Source organism: Rutilus rutilus (assembly GCF_951802725.1).
Source record: "Rutilus rutilus genome assembly, chromosome: 7".
Lineage (NCBI taxonomy): Eukaryota > Metazoa > Chordata > Actinopteri > Cypriniformes > Leuciscidae > Rutilus > Rutilus rutilus.
The window spans coordinates 25,927,295-25,949,912 of NC_140221.1; the positions used below are offsets into that span (position 1 = coordinate 25,927,295).

Genomic DNA, 22,618 nt, shown 5'->3' on the forward strand with positions numbered 1-22,618 from the left:
TGAAATATTAAAATGATTTTTATGGCCGATAGGGGGCGGTATTGACTACTGAAAGGATTTGCGTTATCTTTGTTTGACCATCAAATATCATTAGTGTCACTCTCTTGGATGTCTTTGGGATAATGATCCTAAATCTGTTATTAAACACTTGTACGGTGAAGACCCGTGTTTTCAGCTGTAAGCCGTTATGGGCTGTGAATGTAAAACTGACTTACGTATTCATATGACTCCAGAAGTGCATATCTTGGCGAAAATTATAAACTGAGAGGGAAAACGAAAATGCAACCTAAGAGATAAACGTACCTAGGAGTAACCATAGTAACAAACAATCTCGCTAAACGACGTCCAAGGAAAACATTAATTTGCGCCATAGTAAATCTGCACAAAAAAAACAACAACTGATGACAGAGGGTATCTTAAACCCAACTAACGTTACTTTTCAAAAACGTCTTATCTTTAAAAGAATGACTAGACTAACTATAGATTTTTGTAAATACATCAGTCTTGCAGTTGCAGATGAACTTCTCCGAAACTCGCTGTACACAGAGGGACACCATGTTGTGACGTCGCCCTAAACGTGCGCTTCGATTGGTCCGTTTCTGAACGGGGCGGGGTTTAGCAGCTCGGTGGGAGTGGGGGTGATGGATCGCGAGTCACTGCGCTGTGAACGGTGTGCGGGACTGACTACGGACGCACCGGATTCACGGTCGAGCGCCGAACAAATCCAAATAAGATCCAAGGCTAAAAGTCGCGTCATTAACTCGCCGAGGAAGCGAGCACAGCGCCGAACTGCTGGAGTTTTCCAATCTTTTTTTATATCCTTGAGACGAAACAGTGTGCTCCTTTTGGCACAGGAGCCAGCAGCGGACAGTAGCTGATACCCCGTCTATCAGCATGCACTGAAACGCCAGATCATTCAGTATAAGCAGCCGCAAAACTCGGGAGTTTACTTCTCGTGCCTTTTTTGAAAGAAAATCCAAATGGAATTGGACAGATATTTTTGGCAGTCCTGCGACTGACAGTTAAGCTTTGTTCCTGGACACTTTGAACATGGATTTAGGTCGGTAAATTTCGGACAGAACTGTTGCATATCTAAAGCTCGTCTCTATGATCTGGGATCAAAAACGAAAGGAGTCTAGTTTTAAATCTGACACACGACCAGGACCGGATTTCTTCACAAACCCGAACCCCAACACGGGATTGATGGTCCTTATACCTGTGTTCACGTCACTCACCCCCAATCTGGCGTGATTTGACCTTTTGTAAGGCTACTAACGTTAGCTCACTAATAGATGACTACAATAAAACAGTCACGCGCTGCAGTCTACCTAAGTACAAGGTAGCAGCGATTTTGGTAATAGAGAAACGTTGGCCCAGAAGCCGCCCGTGCAACGTTGTGCGACACCTTTTTTTTCCTCCAGGCAACGATAGAAAAATTGGATTTGGAAGTTGAGCCATGGACGCCTAACCTACTCCTTTGCATGTGGTTCGGTAACCCGGAGTACAGTCGATCGAAAGGATCTTATCTTCTTGCTGGCTCGTGTCTCTCCGAGAACCCTGTAAGATGGCTGGAAGTGGCGGCTCGTGGAAATATTACCTCTGGATTCTGACAGCCATGTGCAGATACGCGTTACCCGCAGCCAAATCACTGGAGTCTGTCGTGTGGAATTCACAAAATCAAAAGTAAGTGCACGAGCGCGTGTTTAAAATCCCTTAAAGAGCGTATGAAGTGCATCACCACGGTCTCCGGTTGATGATATTACTTGTATTGATCATGAAATAGATATACAGTTTGAGCAATCCGATGTGAAAAGCTCCGTTACTCTTGTCACGGCTCGCTCTCCGGCATGATGACACGAAGCTCGCGCTGAGCTCGAGCCTGAAGTGACCGATCAAGCGCGCGCTCTCCCGGGATATAACACACAGCTGTCATACTCCACCGCCGCATCTCATCAACTCGCAAAATCCCTTGTTGAGCGGGGATTCGACGACAATTTCACGCTTGTACAACTTCGTTAAATGTTTATGCGAAATATCACAGTTTTTAAAAACATAATCTCTTGGCTTTCTTAACTACGAATTCGGATACACAAATTTAACGTGTGGCCTTGACGCGGGCCTTATTTCTCCAGACAATAGCCTACTTTTAAAAATTATAAATAGCTCAGCTAGTGTTCCTTGTAGTTTTTTAGCATGAAATTCTTTATCTCTATCGGCGTGTCCATCTTTTATTCTTTTCCCAGAATCCCAGGAGAGGCGAGCTGACTCTCCGCCACCGGCCTGCCCAAATCCCGGCGGCCCAGTGGCTCTCTGCGCCTGTCATATTGATCAAATCAGAGTTGTGTCGAGAGAGTTAATAGGTTTTTAAGCAGGGGTTTCCTAGACGCTCATAAAATCTCTCTGATTGCTGCTCATAAAACGTTCTAGGGAGCGTCCAACGTGTTTACTTAACCTGAATAATGGCTTAAGGCGCCACTGAAGCTTGACAGAATAACAGCTTGTTGTTTGAGTTTTGCATTTGCAAAACAAGTTATGATGTAGTTATTTTTGTCAAATCTATATCGTAACTAAAAAGTTTCTTTTTATTGTGACTTTTTAGTTGACTAACATGATGGTTTTTGTCTTTGTTTTGAGCCTTTGTGTGCAGTGTGAAATACTGGTTGTGTCTCAAAACCTAATGGTCTGCCTACACTGCCAGCAGTTTTTGGGCATCTAGACAGCATTTTGGGCACCATGGGCTCGTCGTGGTAGGCAGCTCAAAAGGGTTTGAGACACAGCCGCTGAGTTATGAGCGTAAACAGGGGGACAGGAATAGTGCACATGTGTTTTTCATCTCGTGGGGAATATTTTAATTAAGGAGTCTCTCGGTTGGGCTTGTAAAAGATGAGCAAAAAACTTTAAAACTTTAGCATGTGAGAACCCGAGGGTCGACGCGAAAACATAAATTGTGCTTTTAAAATTAAAACCGCACCATAAATTACGAATGAACTTCAATTTATGTTGTTTTTGTTTTTTTCATATTTACTGTTCTCGTGCGAAAATTGAGTAAGGAAGGAAAAAGGGGGAAACTAAAAAGTTAGGCTAACTGCTTTGAATCTGGCAACACTTTATAAAACTTTAAACTCATATAGTTAAACATTACTACATTATATAATGTGTAGCAAATCTTAAGTTAATTTTCATCCAAACAGTTAGAATTGTTATGGACCATTTATGAATCAGCTACAACTATAGGCTATATGTTAAGCACTGCATAAAGTTTTAAAATACTTTTTAAAGTTAAACTTCATAAAGTTTTACCGAGTTTATTCATTCAGACAGAATATATATATATATATATATATATTACTTTTAATTTTTAGTAATTCTTTTTTTTTTTATATAAAAAACAATACATATTGCTACATGCAAAAGCACTTGGGTCCTCAAGACTGATTATAGAAAATGAATGTTGAGTTTTGTAATTTTTTTACTTTAATTTTATTATTTTATGTAGGAGCTAAACCCATTACAGAGATCCCAAAAAAAAAAAAAAAACACAGCCACATTTGAGCTTTGTCCTGCGAGAGAAAATTTCAGATCAATTGCTGGAGCCTCTCTGTGTTTCTCGTTGAAGCAGCTTTGAGCTCCACGGCACAGCAGATGCTCAAACTGGCCTGGTCTGTTTTATCACAGTTGCTGCATGTTGTTTTAAGTACTTAATGTTTATTTACTTACAGAATGTGTGTGTTTGCACCTGTGCATGAGCATGTGTGTGTTGTTAGTTACAAGTTCAGAGGCCCTCACAGTACATTGAGAGGAATCGGCTTTGAAAGGGTGTGAGAAAAAGAATATCAGAACCGTTTGTTAGTGACTATTTATGAGAGACATGTCTGCATATCTCAACCCCACATCTCATTAAAACACAGCACAATAACTCAATACACAAAGATTATCCTAAGCACTCTCATAAAGGCATATGGGCCTCGGGCAAACACACTCTCCGCGCTCTATCTCTGCAGCGGACATATGGGAGCGTCCACCACCACTAAGTCCAAGTCACCCTTTAAACCTCTTACCAGACTCTCAGCTGTAAGGCCATCATACACACACACACAGCTCTCTTACCCATAATAATGTGCCATTTGTGTTTTAGGTCAGACCTCTTTCAGACTGAATGCGAAATATAATTGAAGGACTGTAAAATTAGAAAAACTCTGGCTGCGTTCTCCACCCCTCAGCACTCTGATATTTATATCAGCAAAACGCAAAGTTTACTGAATGCTGAAGCTACCGCTGCGTTTTCTCTGGAAGAAACATTTGGTGGAACAAGAGCTTTACTGATTTATTCTGTTGACACAATTATGTAAATTTAATTACTTCTAGACACAACTACACATATACGCGCTCACGCACAGACTTACTGCTGGTTTCAGATGTATAATTCTGTTCCTATCTGCATGGTTCACAGCTATAATTTGGACTGAGAAAAATGTAAAAGCGACACCCCTCCCCTCCCTTCCTCTGCCTTGAGGGAAGAAAAGAGAAGTGGATTCTGCTGGGAATAGAGAGAGAGAATAAAGTAGCTAATCATTGGGACAATTATCACATTGAGGCACAGATTTCAGGTTATGTCTTATTCTCTTAATGTGTCACGCGCTATACACACGCATAAACAACAAAATGAAAACTCTCTTTGCTTCCCAAGTAGGCTACATCATCGAGTTCTTAGTTACAAATTAATATAATTTTACTTCATTCAAGTTCTTGGCAGCCACTCGCTTGTCAAGAAAACACTCTTGCTGTTTAGGAACAATTTTCTGATGAACGACTGCAAATTGCCTAAATTCCTTTTGGCTTTTGGATTTTTTAAGAACAAAGTAAGAGGGAATCCATGATATATGTATGAATGTGACTGTGTGTTTTGGCCATATTCCAGTGCTAAGGGAGGAGATGAGGAGCTAATTGGAAATCTGTCTCTCATTAGCTCAAAAATGCTACTGAAGTACTTTACTTATGTGTGTGTGAGTGTGTATTCAAGCGTACAAGTTCGCTCATTTACCCAACACTCTGTGGTGCACAATTAGTCTTAATCAGCAGCTTCTATGTGCACATATAACCGTCTAAAGCAGCAGTTAAACATCCTGTTTAGCTCATGAACACTCTTTAAAAATGTAAAGATCAACTGCCTGAAAATTGTGACTTTCTTTTCCTCAACAAAACAATGTTGTTCTGGACCCCATTGACTTGAAAATATCTTTAAGTTCCACAGACGAAAGTTTTAGTGTTAGTAAATGACGAAACTGGATTTTCAATAAACGATTACACAATAAAAGATAATGACAAGAAAGCATATGATGGAGGCAAGACTCGAACCTGCATCCCTGTGAGCGATTCCAACCTGTTGTGAACACACACGCTGACTGCTTCGCCGCATTTAAAATGTAGAAATTTCTGAACGCAAGTTTTTTTTAGTCTGATTATTACGACATGAAAAGACATAAATGACCCTTGACCTGCTCAGGGATTATGTTGGTCTCAACTGCGATCAAAGTAACAGATTCATGTGTGACTGTTCAGGATCATTTAGGACATGTTTGGGCATATATTCAGTCATCCACTGCAGTAATAAGTATTCTCTGAGTCGTGTTACTTTCGATCATTTGTCTGTGTGCATTTACGAGCGTGTAGGCGTGAATCATGTGTGCGTGTGTTTGTGTATGCGTGAGTTGGTGTGTGTGTGTATGTCATGATCAGTGGTGTTATAATAGGAGTTGACAGTGAGGAGATTAACTCTGTCAGAGTTTCAATATGTTGAACAGCAAGAGAGGACTCACGCAGACTCGCGCACACACACTTCCCTCTGTCTTAGCCGGCATTTCCACAACAGACCTGTTCCTCTCTGAAGTGTGTGTGAAGTGGCTTTTGTTCCACCGTGATAGCATTTCACGGTGTTGTGGATGTTTGTCAGTGTATGTGTGTGTGAGCGAGTTGCGTTCTGTTAATGCCATCTCCTGAGACTCTAACTATAACGCATGTACATTTTAACGGGGATTCGGTTTGCAACTTAAAACCGTATTTCTGTGGTCGTTATATAACACAGAGATTGAAAGCGAGAGGGGTTGGCGTGAAACCGAATTTTTTATTGTACATCCATGTGTGTGTGCGCATGGAGAGCTTCATTAACAACAGTGCTTAAGTAACAAACGCACATTGTCTGTCCCTGACCAAGCATGACCGCTGGGCTCTCACAGCCTCCTCAAACGGCTCTCACACGCACAGACGCGCTCCGAGCCCAGCGCCCGTGTTGTTTTAAGGACTGTAATGTTTGTAGTTGTAGGGTCTGTTGGAGCACACGACGGAAGAGGAGCAGTGGCAGCTGCTGGGGGGGTGGGGGGGTGGTGGGTTTACTTAGTTATACTTTAGGGACAAAATTGTCCCAGAAGTTAGCTAATTTTGACAAAACCTCCCATTGGGGATGTCCAGGACATCCTCAGAGGTCAAAATCATTTATAAATAAAGCAAAAATAAAAAGTTTTTTTTTTTTACTGTAAAAAGGCTAAATGGTTAGTCTGTTGTAATCATAATTAGCTTTAGCAGTTTTTTTTTGCTGGAATACCCTTGTGTAGATAGCTAGGTAAATGTGTAAGCGGTTTTTTGGGGATTTCAGTGACGTCTGCTAATGTTTTTAAAAGGATAGTTCACCCCAAAATGAAAATTTTGTCATCATTTACTCACCCTCATGTCGTTCTACTCTAAACCTGTGACTTCATTTCTTCTGTGGAACATAAAAGATATTTTGAGAACTGTGTCCGTGTTTTTTTTTTTTTTTTTTTATCCATACAGTAGAAGTCAGCAATCAAATGGTAAGTAAAACTGTAACAACATGAGGTCGAGTAAATAATGACAGATTTTTCAGTTTTGGGTGAACTATCCCTTTAAGGTGGTTTCTGTGGTTCATGAAAATGCTAATCATTCAGTGTCTTGATGTATATCGAGATATATATGATATAAAGGAATTCTATCTGATAACAGCCATATCATTGTACCGCCTCATTTCTTTTTTTGTAAACAGCTAAAACGTTTTGTAAACAGTCCCACTATACTTCCTCCTTTGTCCTGTCTTTTATCGTGTACCACCAAAATGACGCCATTGTGTATTTCAACTCATTTTAGAGGATTTCATTACTTTACCCAAGGCCTTAAGTTCTAGGGTTACAATGAGAATTAACCCTAACCCTAGGGGTGAGTAAATGTAATCATCAGTTTTTTTAAATCCCAGAATGACCAAGCTGCAATGAAAGCAGAGACTGATTTTTACTCTCGGGCTCCACTAATGGCAAAAGAACAATAAAAGTATTTAAAAAAAAAGTCATTTTTACTCATGTGCTGTATTCCAAGTCTTCTGAAGCAATGTGATCGCTTTGTGTGAGGAACGGACCGAAATTTAAGTCGGCATTCCCTGAAAAACATCCCCTCCTCCTAAGCACTCAAATATCTTTTACACGTTTAACCATTCAGAATTCCCTGCCTCAAGACACACCAAGTTTGAATGTATCTTTTTGAATGAGATTTGGGAGCCAATCATTTGTCTTTGTTCCTGACACAAAGCTGCCGCGTGGAATATAGCCTAGTGCGAGTCAAATGCACTTTATGGTGATTTGTCATTTTTGGATTAAATTACTGAGATCTTAAGATTTTTTTTGTAATGCATAATAAAAATAAATTGTAGTTAAACCCACTTCTATGTTATACCTAAAGTTTGCATTGACTCTCGCCTCCAAACTGCCATGAGAACGTGACAAGAGTTCATTTAGGCTGCTGGATAAAAGTCACTACAGTGCTGTGATTTGGGGCGGGTGCTCATATATATCATTACATTTGGGCCAGATTCCTGTCCCTCTGTTGTGAACTGTTTTGGTGTTTGGTGTGAGAGACCCGGGTTCGAATCCACTGTGAGACACCAATGTGTCCCTGAGCAAGACACTTAACCCCTAGTTGCTCCAGAGGCGTGTGACCTCTGACATATATAGCAATTGTAAGTCGCTTTGGATAAAAGCGTCAGCTAAATGAATAAATGTAAATGTAAACTGTTTCCTTTCTCCTTCTTCTGATCTCCCATTATGCAAATACCTAAACTCATAAACCCAAGACGTTAAACACCAGTTTCTCTGTCATTCTTTTTAAAGAGGGAGGGAATAGAGCACTGTATCATCACGATTCAACCATCTCATGAAAGATCTGACCATAATGTGTCTCTCCGTAACAACACGCTCAGACTTCCCTTTGTACAACAGCTGCAACCTTTCCTGCAAAGTGACTTTGGATATTCGGATAGCCTGTCACACACACACACACACACAACAAACACAAGTGTGTGAGGTGGAAAACGATTAGTGTTCTGTAAGGAGAGGTTTGCGATCTGTTTGTTCCTTCTGTTCTCCGTGTGCACATTCACACTCTCATGTTTGCTTTCTCTTTTGACTATGTGAGACAGTACGCACTGGTGGATTATGGGTATATATCTACCCTTAACACATTTATACTCATAGTGTAAACAAAGAGAGGCATTGCAAGTCTAGCAACTCAAAACCTGCTTAAATTCTGCTACGTATACACACAAACACACACACACACATACACACACACACACTCTAACACACAGCGGGCCATCAGTCACACCCTTTTAGAGTTCAAAGCTCCTCCATCCTTTTTATCCACTTTCCAGTCGACAGCTCAGACCATCACACTCACTAAACCCATCATTCCTTGCCGGCGTGTGTGCGTGTGTGTCCGGAGAAATGGTCACGCTTTCAGTCAGCTAAATGCCGCTATAAAGCATCAGAGAAGCTGAAGTCTCCAGCCTGCTTTCATCTCCAGCTGATCTGAGCTCAGCGCTCTCTGCATGCAGGTTCAAATCACAATAACCTTTATTAGCTCCAGCTGACCTGAGAACAGATCTCTCACACAGCAGTTTTAAGCTTCTTAGGGTTACCTGCCATTAGAAGACTTACTTCTGAACGCACACGGGAGATTAAACTCTCCTCACTGATCTTAGGTTTGGTTGAAAACACCCAAATATCAGGCTCAGGACGCCCACAGATAGATCAGACTGAAAGCTGTTTACTGGTCCAGGAGCTGTGGAAAGCTGCTTTTAGGGATACGTCTGAATCAGCCATTTTAAAGGCTCATTATTATTTAAAATGGAGGGTAGAAGGAGTTTAGAGCCATTATTGGTGAGACAGTGATCTCTGCCTGCAGCTGGACAGAACAAATGGAAAATCTAATTATAAAACAATGTTGAAAACACACTTGACACAAATACACAATTCATAAAACATGAGTGTGAGAGAGAGAAAGGGAGTTTGTTCATTTGCGTGCGTTTGGCTCTGCACATTTTGGAAATGGCCTCACAAATGCAGTGAAACCTGTTGAAAAGTGGACTTCACTATATGAAAGGCTCATAAATCACGTTTATCTTTGAATCTGCTAATATCGAAAAGTTTGTGTGATGACTGGGGATGCACGTTAGACTGATACATATTTTCGTGTAATGATCGATAATTGAGAAATGGACAATGTTAAAATTCTATACTGCTTTGTCTAAATATAGTTAAAAGTTTGGAGGAAAGAACTTTTATTCAGCAAGGATGCATAAATTTGATCAAAAGTGACAGTAAAAAAAAAAAAAAGTGTTATTTTAAACTTTCTATTAATCAAAAAATCCTGAATTTTTTTTTCAACATGATAATAATGTTTCTTGAGCACCAAATCATCATATTAGAATGATTTCTGAAGGATCATGTGACACTGAAGACTAGAGTAGTGATGCTGAAAATTCAGCTTTGCCATCACATGAATAAAGTACATTTTAATTGATATTAAAATAATAAAATTAATATTGTACAGCATTACAGTTTTTACTGTATTTCTGATCAAATAAATGCAGCCATGGTAAACATAAGAAAAACATTTTAAAATGTTTTAAACATTTAAAAATAAACATTAAAAAATCTTACCGAATCCAACATTTTTAATTAAAATAAAACATTACCATGACAGTGTGATGATGGAGTTGTTTAGTTAAATGACAACTTGTCATTGTTATCGTGTTGGTTGTGGTTCCCAAGAGTCTCTCTAGGCCTATCTCTCCTATTATATTTCTCATAGGTGTAGATATCAATCAGTGATGCGGTCATAAATAACTACAAATGCGTTGACATCGCTATTTGTAAAAATTCTTTCCTTGTGTGTGTGTGTGTGTGTGTGTGTGTTTGATTTCTTTTGCTGTTTCTCCCAGGCATTTCAGAGTGAGCTGTCGGACAAGTATAACCTGTGTGTGTGTGTGTGTGTGTGTGTGTGTGTTTGCAGTTGCTTTAATTGCTCTGAAATGTGAGATTCTGTGAGAAAAAAAACACACTTACACGCTAAAACTGTTTATGCATCACTGTGACCTGTAACTTGTACACACACACACACCCCTACACACACATTAAGAGTGCATATATTACTCTCTCTCTCTGTGTGTGTGTGTGTGTGTGTGTGTTTAACGGTGGTATCCTGGAGGAGCTCTGGAGGAATTCATACCTTTCATCTCACACTCAGACAAACACAATACTCCTGACAGTGAGTGGGAGAGTGTGTGTGTGTGTGAGTGTGAGAGCGAGAGAGAAGACGAGACGAGAGGGAGACAGACTTTGACAGAGAGAGGAGAGACAGAGTAAATATGAGCATTTCTGGCTGTGTTTTTCCATTTGCACACTAAATATATATACTGTCTGCCATAGCAACTGTTTCCACCGTGCCGTTGCAGTTTGAGCTCAGACAAAGACTTTTTTGGTTTAAGATAATTTGGTTATGAATGCTGTTATTAATTAAATGAATACCTGTGTGCTGTTATAACATTGTGTTATTCAGTTATTATTTTGAGAAATTTTAGAGTTTAGAGATACAGCAATCGCAGTGTTGCGAGATACTTTGAAACTGTCGACTAAGGTTTAGTTAGACTGCAGTCAAGCTCAAGAAAGTTAGCTACAAACAGTAGCTAGCTTGCTGGTTATTTGAAGGAGAAAAAAGAAGGAAAAAATATTAAAATGATATGTCAGACTAGATCATTTCTTTAGAAAATCAGGAGGATTTTTCTTTTATGTTCACAAAACACCCAGATTTATATGATGCTGCCTGAAAGATGGTGATAATATAAATTGTAAAAATGTTATTGTAAAATTTGTAGTGCCATTACTTGTAGTTATTTACCCATTGAGTAATGCAGTATAGTCTTTCAATATTGCTATTATTAATATTATCATCATCATTAGGCATTTGTAACAAAATGAGGAGGTTCAGTAAAGTTGGTTACTTAAATTGTAGATTTGTTCCCCCTCTTGTGTTAACTTGGGGGTAAGAAAATCCTACAGTGGCTAAAGTCATTGTTTCAGGGCTGAACAGATGCAAGATATCTTCTTGCACTACGGGAAGACCTGTCAGATGTCTTCCTGTAAGCTTGATGTGAAACTATCAAATGTCACAAGAAACTCGTATAAAATGTGAACCGCCACAATTTTTCAAGTGTATTGTCATCACAACTGCAAAAATGCAGAATGTACTGCATTGCAAACTAAAAATAGTTTTGTTATTCTTTTGCGGGATCCCTGGTGATTTCCACTCGTGCCGTCAGCACCAGTCCTGGGTGATCGGGGCAAATGGAAGTGTTGTGACGCTGGTAAACAGTAAAGTGGAAAAGTTCTTGTGAATTCTGTCTGTTCGCATGATGTATTTGCAGATCTTGATAGTTCGGTAGGGAACGTTAGCTTGACCCCTAGCCTCTAGCCTCTTTGAACTGGTGAAAGTAATATGGGTGAAAAACAGCAGCTAAAGACATTGAGGAGGAGAGCAGGAAACGAATCAAGTGAAAGAATGTACTTCTGTCTGATTGTGTGATGGGGAGTCATCATTTCCCTCCAAGGCCGACTGATAAAATCCAAGTGCACTGTTGCCCGTTGACTAAAAGTCCCAGAAATCCCCTTTGCTTGCATTCTGTGTTTCAATCAGATAGGATATGAAAGGAAATCTATTTAGATTAGGATTTCATGCAGGATATGAACCTTTCATTAAACTTTTAGCTGTGTTGAAGTAAGAAACCGATTCATAAATTAAATAAATACCGTTTTCAATTAAATCAGAAACTAAAATTACATTTTTTTTTTTTGGGTGGTAGGTTTTGGCTTAATCTGTAGTAATTATATTTAGCCATGTTTAAAAATAATAGGCCTCAATGATACGCATGTGTGAGTGATGAGTGAGAGAGTGTGTGTACATAGCTATACTTCAGTTCAGAAGTCAGCTAAATCTGACATAACCTCAATTTGGGAATTGTGTTTATTTGTAAAAACAATATTTAAATAAAGTAAAAAAAAAAAACTCAAAAAAAAAAAAATGCAGTCTGCATGTGTGTGTGTGTGAGAGAGAGAGAGAGAATTAATGAGGATGGGGGGCTCTGCTATGGAGATTCCTCATTTCTCTTAGACTCCATTCACTCATTTCTCTCATTCTCAACAAGATGCCCAAGGCTCTGTGTGTTTTTTGAGTGTGTGAGTTTGTGTGCAGTTGTTATTGTGAGTGGGATATGTGTATGCTGTCTCTCTCTCTTTCTCTCTCTCTCTCTCTCTCTCGCAGACAAAGAGCCACTTGTAGGAGCTCTGCCTTGAGAGTGGACAATCACATGACCACCGCACTCTATACATACACCCGACGTCTCCAAATTGAGTGTGTGTGTGTGTGTGTGTGTGTGTGTGTGTGTGTGTCTGTTTAATGAGAGATAGGTGACTACATTTTCCTGTTGGATATGTTACACACCAAAAATAAAACTGAACTTTCCAGTCTTTAAATTGTAAAATAAGGTCTGTGTGTTGTGTATATAGAAGTAGCCGTTGTTGGTCCATTGTGGAGGTTAGACTTAATGCCAAGACATGTGATTACAGCCCCTTCTCAGAATGTAGGCGCTTGTGTGTTAAGAGGTGTCTGTGTCTATGTCTCTCTCTCTCTCTCTCCCTCTTGAATGAGGCTGATTTGCATGGCTGCTGTATTCAGTATTTAATTGGTGCCATTCAGTCCTGGTCTAATCCCGTGTTCACTTGTTTAAAAAGCGAGGAGGCCTCTTATTGAGTGTGTGCGTGCGTGTGTGTGTGTGTGTGTGTGTGTGTGTGTGTGTGTGTTTGTAAGCTTGTGGGTCTAACTCTGTTTCACACAGTGCACAGAATCTGAAGTGTGTATGTGTGAGTGTGTGGATAATTACATTTACAATTTGAATTAAGACATCTCCCCCACTCTCTAATGTGCTACTGATTTAATTTAATTTTAAGCAGGAAATGGCGTTTGTTTATTATCCAAGTCTGTCTAGAATTTTGTTATTCTGTCTGATTCCTTAAATATTTTTTTCATATATATTGAATTTTTTTACATTTATTTTAATTACACAGTGTAAAACACGTAAGAGTAACTTTCATGTATAATAGTTAATGAGAATTGTTACATTATATAAACCTGAACAGATCATCAATGCACATTCAAACTGTAAGAAATATATTATGCATTATATAATGGTTGTTACTGAGTTCGGAAATAATTTGAAAGTTCTATAATTATTAATAACTATAATTAATTATGTATATTAATGTATTCTATTCACATCAAATATTTTGATTTAAAAGTTGAATAGTAATTAAACTTTGGATTGGAGTAAACAAGCCTTAATTAAAAATAAAATAACACTATGTCTGACCTATCTGACGCACGTACAACACAAACGCACGGCGCATTCACACACACACACACACACACACACACACAGGGACACAAACTTCTTAACTTCCTCTAGGAACAGGAAGGGTTACCTAAATGATTATAAATTTGCTGGTGAGATCTTCCCAGAAGCAGCGCTGTGTGTTTCCTCTGAGCTTCCAACACACACACACACACACACACACACACACATTCGCAAACAATCCCACTCAGGTCCTGCTTCTGAAATTCTCAGTCTGCAGCAGCTGCTGATTTGACAGGAAGTGATGAAGTCTTTTCTTCAAAGTTGAGGAGGTCAGATTCTTCCTCCTCCTCGCTCGCTTTCTTTTTCTGTTTCTGATTTGTTCAGTCATAGCTGGCCGTCAGAGGAAGGGCACGAGTTTGACATCTTCATTGATGGGGAAAAAAGAGAGGGATGAAAAGAGAATCTAGAAACAGAGGGATAAAAGAAAGGGATAGACAGGAACAGAGAAGAGGCCGCAGACAGAGGAGGCAAATGTCACACAAAGAGTTTAACCCTGCAAAACTTCTTAAGTCATGCAAATCTCTCATTCTCTCACGCGTACACACAGATATTCTCTAGTTCTGCATGTCGACGCCTCATATCTGCTTTTATGAACTGCTACAACATTTGACTAAAATCGTTAATCTCTGTGGCTGGTCGCCTTCTACCTCATAATATGATACATTTTGCACATGTATATCACTATTTAATAAGTCAGAGATAATCATTCGTTTTTAGTATAATACACCTATATATATGTTTATTGGTATTTAGTGGCTCTCTTCAAAAGCTGGGGGTTAGTAGATTTTTTATGTTTTTGAAAGAAGTCTCTTATGCTCGCCAAGGCGGCATATATTTGATACGGTAAAAACTGTACATTTGTGAAACATTACTATTTAAAACAACTGTTTTATTTTTGAATATATTTTAAAATATAATTTATTCATGTGATGGCAAAGCTGAATTTTCAGCATCAACTCCTTCAGATCCTTCAGAAAACATTCTAATATGATGATTTTCTGCTCAAGAACCATTTCTTATAATTATCCATGTTAAAAACAGTTGTTCTGCTTAATATTTTTGTGGAAACAGTTATTTCTTTCAGGATTCTTTGATGAATAGATAATTCAAAACAGCATTATTTGAAATAGAAATCTTTTGTAACAGTATAAATATGTCACATTTGATCAATATAATGCATTCTTGCTGAATATAAATATTAATTTCTTTCCAAAAAATTTTTAGTGACTCAAAAGTAGTGTTTATATATCCAATATCAATCTTTACTGTTGCATTAAAAAATCTCTAATATTATATTGGTTGTTAACTGATATGGCACTCATATATTTTGCACACTATTGACATTTTAATCGCTTTTCTGAAATCAACACACTGTTTGCTCTGGTTTGTTTTCAAGTGACATTTTTTTAGCTATTGATGCATTTCCTCTCTACTCTTTTCAATGAGAGCACTGTAAGCTTTCATAACTGTGTGTATTCTTGTTTATATAAGTCTATCTTTTCCCATTGTTTCCTTTCTTCTCACTGAGAACATAATTGTGCTTCTCAATGGCCATAATCACTCAGTCATAATTGGATTTCACAATCCTGCACACACCTCAGACACAGACACAAGCATGTGAACGCACATACAGCATGTTTTGTGAAATAGACGGAAGTCTGTGCCCAAGTAAAAGGTTTTTGTCGTTAATCCGTCTGTGAAGATGTTTTGTGCGCTCTTATGTGTGTTAAACCAGCGAACAGCCTGGAGCGAAGAGTGTGCGCACGAGAGCAGAAATAACCAGCAGAATTACATTATGAGACAATATTTGAGTTTGATCAGGGCCATATATCAGGGAAACATGCGTTCTCCTGATGTGTTTTTGTATGTGTGCATGTCTTTTTCATCAGAGTTGTTTGTGTGTGTGTTTTTTGCATACGCTGTTGTAGTTTTAGGGGGTTTCTGTCTGTGCATGTGTATGTAGTTTTAGGGCATGTCTGTGTGTGTTTGCTTTTGTTCTTGTGTGTGTTTGTGTGTGGTTAGCAATAAAATGTGTAAAGGACTGTGTTGCAATCGTCTCTCTTTACAGACACATATTGATGGAGGTGCACACACACACACACACACACACACACACACACACACACACACACACACACACACACACACACACGCTAGTCAGTGTTACTAAGAATGAATAATATATTCCCTGAATGTGCGAGCAGGGTTGATCAGCACATGAACAATAAATTATAAACTCTAATAAATTAAGTGAGATACTTCTCTTTCCCTGTCCAATAAATCCTAGTCAGCAGATTCAGCTCCATCTCCATCCAGCTCGTTTCTGACTCTGCTCTTCTGTTGCTCTCTTTCTTTCATATTTGGAATTGTTTAATATTTTGAAATATGTTATTAAAAGGAAAAAAGAAACGGCGATAGTCCCTCTGGAGCGTTTTGTGGAGGTTCTTGGCAGTCTGGACTCGGAGGGCTATTTGAACCCAAGTTTTTCCTCTCATGATTGTGAAGTCCACAGATGCAGATCCTACTGAGATTCAGTCTCAGAGGATTGTTTAAATGTGTTTGTGATTTATTGTAACTTTGTATGCTTTGTATTGCAGGTTTGTGTCTGGGAAGGGCTTGGTGATCTACCCGGAAATTGGTGACAAACTGGACATTATCTGCCCCAAAGGGGACATTGGGAGACCGTATGAGTTTTATAAACTCTACCTGGTGAAGAAAGAGCAGGCTGAGTCCTGCAGCACCATACTGGACCCCAATGTTCTGGTGACCTGCAACAAACCAGAGAAAGACATCAAATTCACCATCAAGTTCCAGGAGTTCAGTCCAAACTACATGGGACTTGAATTCAAACGCTTCACAAACTATTACATCACCTGTAAGTAACTCCAGCTTTTCTGTATTTGTCTAACCTTTCTATACTTTTGGGAACAAATTTGCATTCATGCAGAAATATTTGAAAATTTTTTACCTTTAGGGGTGCAACAGATTGTTGCTGGGGCAGTACCCTTAAATGGACTTTACCCCTAAAAGTTACATATTAGAAGCCTTAGGGCCAGATTTGCTAACCCTGTTTTGGCGTCAACTACTGTCAGGATTTACTAAAGACAGGGTTATTTTTGCGGCTGACCTTATTGCATATGCTTATAGGAGGTTTCCTTTCATGCGCAAAATTTATGGGAGGAGAGTATTTAAATGAATCATGCAAGGTGATTTACTAAGGTTTGCGCTTGTCAATTTACTGGTATTTGTGCCATTATTTACCCAAAAAAGCACGTCTTAAACTAGACACTAATTTGCGCTGCTCTCGGTAGATTGCGTTGGTCATTATGGAAATGATCCGGCTGCGTCCGTGTTCTTTAATTTGCACGTTGTCAGTAGATCATGCGCAGAACTTTACACTCCCATCGGCACATTTTAGGAATTACGCTCTCACGCTAATGTGCCCTGTTTAGTAAATTTGGCCTTAAGGCTACTGCCCCGTGGACAAGCTGTTGTACCCCTGAAGGTATTGCTTCACATACAAATAGAAAAGTATTGATTTACTTCTTAAAATTCGGTTAAGTTGTATTTCACAAGTTTACCAGCTATATTGTAACTACAAAGAGGTTATTTTAAATATAATAGTAGTTAATGAGTCCCATTTTAGATAGCTTGCTAAACGTGTGTTTGGGTCAGGTTCTTGTCTACCTTAGGGGGTCCAAATGTCCCCAGAATATTAGTAAAACTGGAAATCACATTGTGTGGACCAGCCAAAGGCCCTCAGACTATGTGATGGTTTAGGGTAGGGTTGAGGAATAGAAAATGTCATTAGCGCAATATAGAAACAGTAGAAGTCAATGGAAAGTGTGTGTAATATATGGAAACCAGTTTCTGCCTTAGAGTAAAAAAATAAAATGGGTATTTGAAATATTTTAAACTGAAATGAACTCACATTGTGATACAAAGTATGGGTAATTAAGTCACAAATAGAGTTAGAAAGGCAGGAACAGGCTTTCATAGTAATTGTGGTATGTTTGTGTAAATCTGCAAATGCCTCAGTCAAGCTTTTGTGAAAGGTTTTCAGTGATTTTTCCAAGTCACAAACAGCATGCAACAGTTGAACTGAAGCGCTGATTAATGATTCATTCAGAATTAAAGATTTCGAACACATTCAGCATAAATGCATGCTAAACCCTTAGCATACGATTTCACGAGATGAAAACAGCAGGGAACAGCATGGTAAATGTAACACGCTCCTTTTCTCTTTACCCCGCTTTCTTTTTTTAACTCTTTCCCCAAGGATGGTGGGAGGTGGAGACACTTTCAGTCAGGCATGTCTCATTGGTTGTCTTGCCTCACTGAGTTTTTGGTCTCTTGGCCATGATGCCCAGACATGTCCCATAATCCACTTCACCTCCACTGACCCATCACCACAACTACACCCCCAGAAAGCAGCAGGGCTGCTATTAGATCCAGTAAAACACACACTCTCAATCTCTCTCTTTCTCACACACACACACACACGCACACACACACTCCCTAGCAACCAGCTCCTTTATCTTGCTCTGGTAAACAGGATGAGTCTGGTTAAAATAATTTTGCTGAAATGTGTTTGTGTTCTGGGTTCAGTGGTTTTTGCTGTCTGGTCATCTTGTTTTCACTGGTCATTCAAGTTAATAACTCAGCGAGAGACTTTAGAGCGTGACAGTTTCACACGCATCCATTCGCTCCTCAGCAAAAGCCTCTTGAGTTGTTTTTCTACAATGTGTGCTATTGGTATGTCGCATTTACTTTGTTTACATACAGCGAGTCCCTGAACTGATTGTACTTTGGCATAAGTATAGATGCAGTTTAATATAAAACTCCCCGTTTGTGTGTTAAATGCAAGCAAGATGTTTCCAGACATCTAAACTGACCACTCAAACTAGAATCCTTTTTAAAACACACACAAACTCAAGAAAAGCATATTGAACTAATTATGCTCTCAAAATTCCTAAGTAAAAAAGCATTTACTGTGTAGATTTCTACCCGGGTTTGTCTGTCTTACTCGCACTACTTGTGGTTAAGTTTTATGGTGTGTTTTAATTATTACATTAATGATATTTTGTTAGCACCATTTTGTTGTGTGGGTTGATAATGAATAGTTAGTTATTAGCATTTAGCTTGTTGTGAATAGTGCCTGAGCAAATAGATGGAGCTGCAGACCTCATTAATACTGAAAAATCATTAGGGGTCGCTCTGCCCACCCGCCTTGAGGGTGTCTGTCAGGCTTTTTTAGTTCCTACAGCGTCACTCCAGGTGCTTTTTATCCATCCACGAGAATCTGCTGTTTCTCCTGTCACTATATTAGACTCCTTCGGCTTGGTGTCGAGTTTCTTTCTCTCAACCTCTGTGCCTCTCCTGTACCCTCAGTATGTTGATTTCTATGATGCTGACTATGTTTCCTTTTCCAGCAGAGCTCAACACTCACCATATTGTCATGCCACCCGCGCCGTACCCTAAAACGGCCCCTTTAATCCATTTTAGGAAGAACTGTCGAGCTCTTTGATTCTCTCTTTATAGTTCAGCTGCACCCTCCATTTCGTCTGTAATTTTAATTTAAATCTTTCAGGACATGTTATAGTATAAATCTAAATTTAGGGATTTCATTTATTCGAACGATCGACTCGTATATAGAAGGCTGCACACGTCCCAGGATTCTCAAGTCGACATGTAGACAATGTAGTCCCCACAGAGGTTCAGTGCATTGGCTCCAGAGGCCAAGTCAGCGTCTTGAAATCTCCTCGCTCCTTTCCTTTATCCATGTAACTATTTGTCATGTCGTCTCCAGCCTGTCTGCTGAGGTTCTTTGAAGCAGGCCGGGTCTGCGCTCACGTATCTTTGTCTCAGCCTCCGAGTCATACATGTTAACTTTATCCTCTCAAGCTGTGCCGCAACATTTAGCTCAAGTGCTCCTTATGCTGTTCCCTTAAATTCTAATCAGTAAAAATATCCTTTAAAAAACATCAAATTTGCAAAAGGGTGTAAAGTTATAAGACTTGTTTTCAGAGAATGTATTTTGCATTCATTTTATTTCCCTTCCTTACCACACTGGCATTATTTAAATAAATCTAACAAAATGTGTTTACGCTTAAGGTTGCAAAGTGAGGTTTATGCTCAAAACAATTAAAAACAATTAGCCACTGGGGTGAGAAAAATAAACCTCAAGATTAAATTGCATCTCAAATCTCTAGTATTCTCAAGTATTTTTGTTTTCAGACTCTGTCATGTAATGTCTGTTACAATAATGTTTGCTGTAGTAAATAAAACTGTTTATTAGTTATTACTGTTTTTTGATTAGTTTAGGACACATGAACAAGTTGGACAAAACTAACAACCCGATATAATTGAAATACTTGGTTTCAGGATTTTTTCGATTTTTATTGGAAAACAAGATAAAAATACAGATGGAAAAAAAGTTTTTGTAGTGTGGTCCTCATTCGGGTAATACAAGTCTAACCAATGAAATAAAATATATTTCTTATTTCAAATCATTTAGGCATGAGTACAAAAACACGCAGTCCTTTTGACATCGCTTTCATTCGTGCGTTAAGTTATGTGTGTTTTTATTGTTTGGGTATTTTTCTATGTCTGGACTGGGGTCAGTGAGTCTGTGCTTGGTCAGATTCTGTGTCTGTTTCTAATTGTGAAGAGAGATTCTGAGAATTCACTGTCTTTTATGGCCTGGTTTAATTCCAGTGTGTCTTCCAGAAAGACACTGTGCTGATCATGTCACTCTGGTGTGGATTCATGAAGCAGTACAGGTTTGAAATGGATCCTGGTTCATTGTTTGAGGGCGGCTTCAGAACCTGAATTCAATTCAGAACCATTTGGATGAGAGTGATTTGAGCTCTCGTGATTTAGTAGCGTTTCTAAACGATTTCTGCGTTTCAGTGACCTGATCGTGACGTTTACTTTGACAGAGATCAGCTCTGACCCTGCGTTTAAAAAAAATTTGATTTAGAAACCAAACCACACCATTTACTCATTCATCAAAATTTTACCTCTATAAACATATCTTGCTGAAAGATATCAAATTTTCAAAAAAGCTGTGTACAGTATGTATGTGTGTTTGAGAAGTTGATTTGAAAAGCATGACAATGGAAACAGTACCGTCATACAGTCAAGGGAGCGCTAAAGATGATGGAAAGAGAAAGAGAAAAAAGCAAAGGATGGAAAGAGAAAAAATGGTGTGCAGTCACAAGATTTTGCGATTATAACTGCATGAAATGCACGTAATGACCAAATGAGGAGGAGTGTGTGGCTGCTAGAAAGGCTCATGCAATGTTTTCAGGATTAAGAACGTTAAAAAGGCTAAATTAAGGGTTGTTTAGGGTGAGCTTCTCTTCCGTGTGACTGTGTCGAGTGTGTGCGCGAGAGAGCAAGTATGCGTTCGGTTCTGTGTGTATTTTTGTATTAAGGCTGTGTCAGCAACATATGATTCTGATTTCAGACAGTCCAGCTTTGAAGTAATTCTGACCAAACCGCTGCACCAGAATGATGAGTGTGTGTGTGTGTTGTGTATGTGGGTCTTTGTGTAACCTCTCACCATAACTGTCTCTCAGGCCACAGCTGAAGTATGAAAATGAGTGGCTTCATTTCGCTGTGGTCGCTCTGGGGTGAGAGAGGTCAAATATCACATCGAGCTGTATGTGTATGTGTGTGTTAGCTGCCTAATTTAAACTACCCCTTTAACATGCACAAAAACGAAGCGCAAACGGTTGGTTTTAGCCGCTTTGTAATGTGAGAAGAAAATGGCTCCTATTGCAAAGGGCTATTGGATAACAATCCAATATCCACCCAGCCTGATATATTCTGCTCTCTGAAATGTTTAACCCGCTATTGCAAGCAGACGTCTAAGTTATGTTCTAAATTTTACCTTTTGTAAAATGTAAAGTTACGTCACACTGTTACACTAACGTTTATTATAGTAAAATTGTTTAATGGGATTGATCTTTGCTGTGTTTTTAGTTTAGTATTCTGACATGCACAAATTGGATACTTAATTTAACAAGTATATTTTAATATTAAAAAAAAACATAAGCTATTTTATTTGTTTCTTTTCATTGTTGTTGCCTCAAAAATCCTAGATGGTTGAGGCCACATCATACATTTATCTTTTTTTTTCTCACTCTCTCTTTGACTTTTACAATTGGGTCTGTTTTTGCTGCTGTGTCCTTAAGACTTGTGTGGGTTGCTTTGTAGTCCAATAGATTTTTTTTAGCTTACAATTTTTAACAGGGATCTTGCTAAAACTTAACTTCAGGTGCCCGTTTCTAACGTTGAGATCTTCTGTATCAAAGATCTTCTGTTCTTCAGAGTGGCGGGTGCTATACACAGCCAGAAATAGCACACGGTTTGGCAGACTTTCCCACATTTTACTCTTATCATTAGGTATTCTGGTGTTTGGAATAATAGTATCTATCCAGCTTCCTCTGTGTTACTAGTTCACCGTGACTGAGAGGGCCAAGTTTCAGAACTCTGAATAGGCATTGTTGACGTGCAAATGTGAGGTCAACTGAATAATAAACTGCTTTTTAAATTATAGTGAGCTCTTATTGTAAGCATTCATTTTGAATACTTTATACAGAAGAGTAACACACAAACACACTCTCTAAATCTGTGGTGCCTTGCAGACAAACACTGGCTGAATATTCAGTTCTATGCTTGTGGTATATCTGACCTCTTTGGCAAGTAAGTACTAGTACAAAAAGACATAGTCAGCTAAACAACTTTTTCTCCCCTTTGAGGCAGAAGCGAATGAGAGCGAAAAGGAAAGAGACTGAGAAAGAAAGC

General features: G+C 38.9%; 1 protein-coding gene across 1 annotated transcript in view; it reads left to right on the forward strand.

The window, feature by feature from the left end:
* The first annotated feature begins 625 nt into the window (after positions 1-625).
* Positions 626-22,618, forward strand: part of efnb1 (ephrin-B1) — a 34,190-nt gene continuing 12,197 nt past the window's right edge. Inside the window, exons 1-2 of the mRNA XM_084413278.1 lie at positions 626-1,683; positions 16,402-16,679. Coding sequence (XP_084269404.1) covers positions 1,565-1,683; positions 16,402-16,679 — 397 coding nt within the window. The 5' untranslated portion in view covers positions 626-1,564. The remainder of the gene's footprint in view (positions 1,684-16,401; positions 16,680-22,618) is intronic.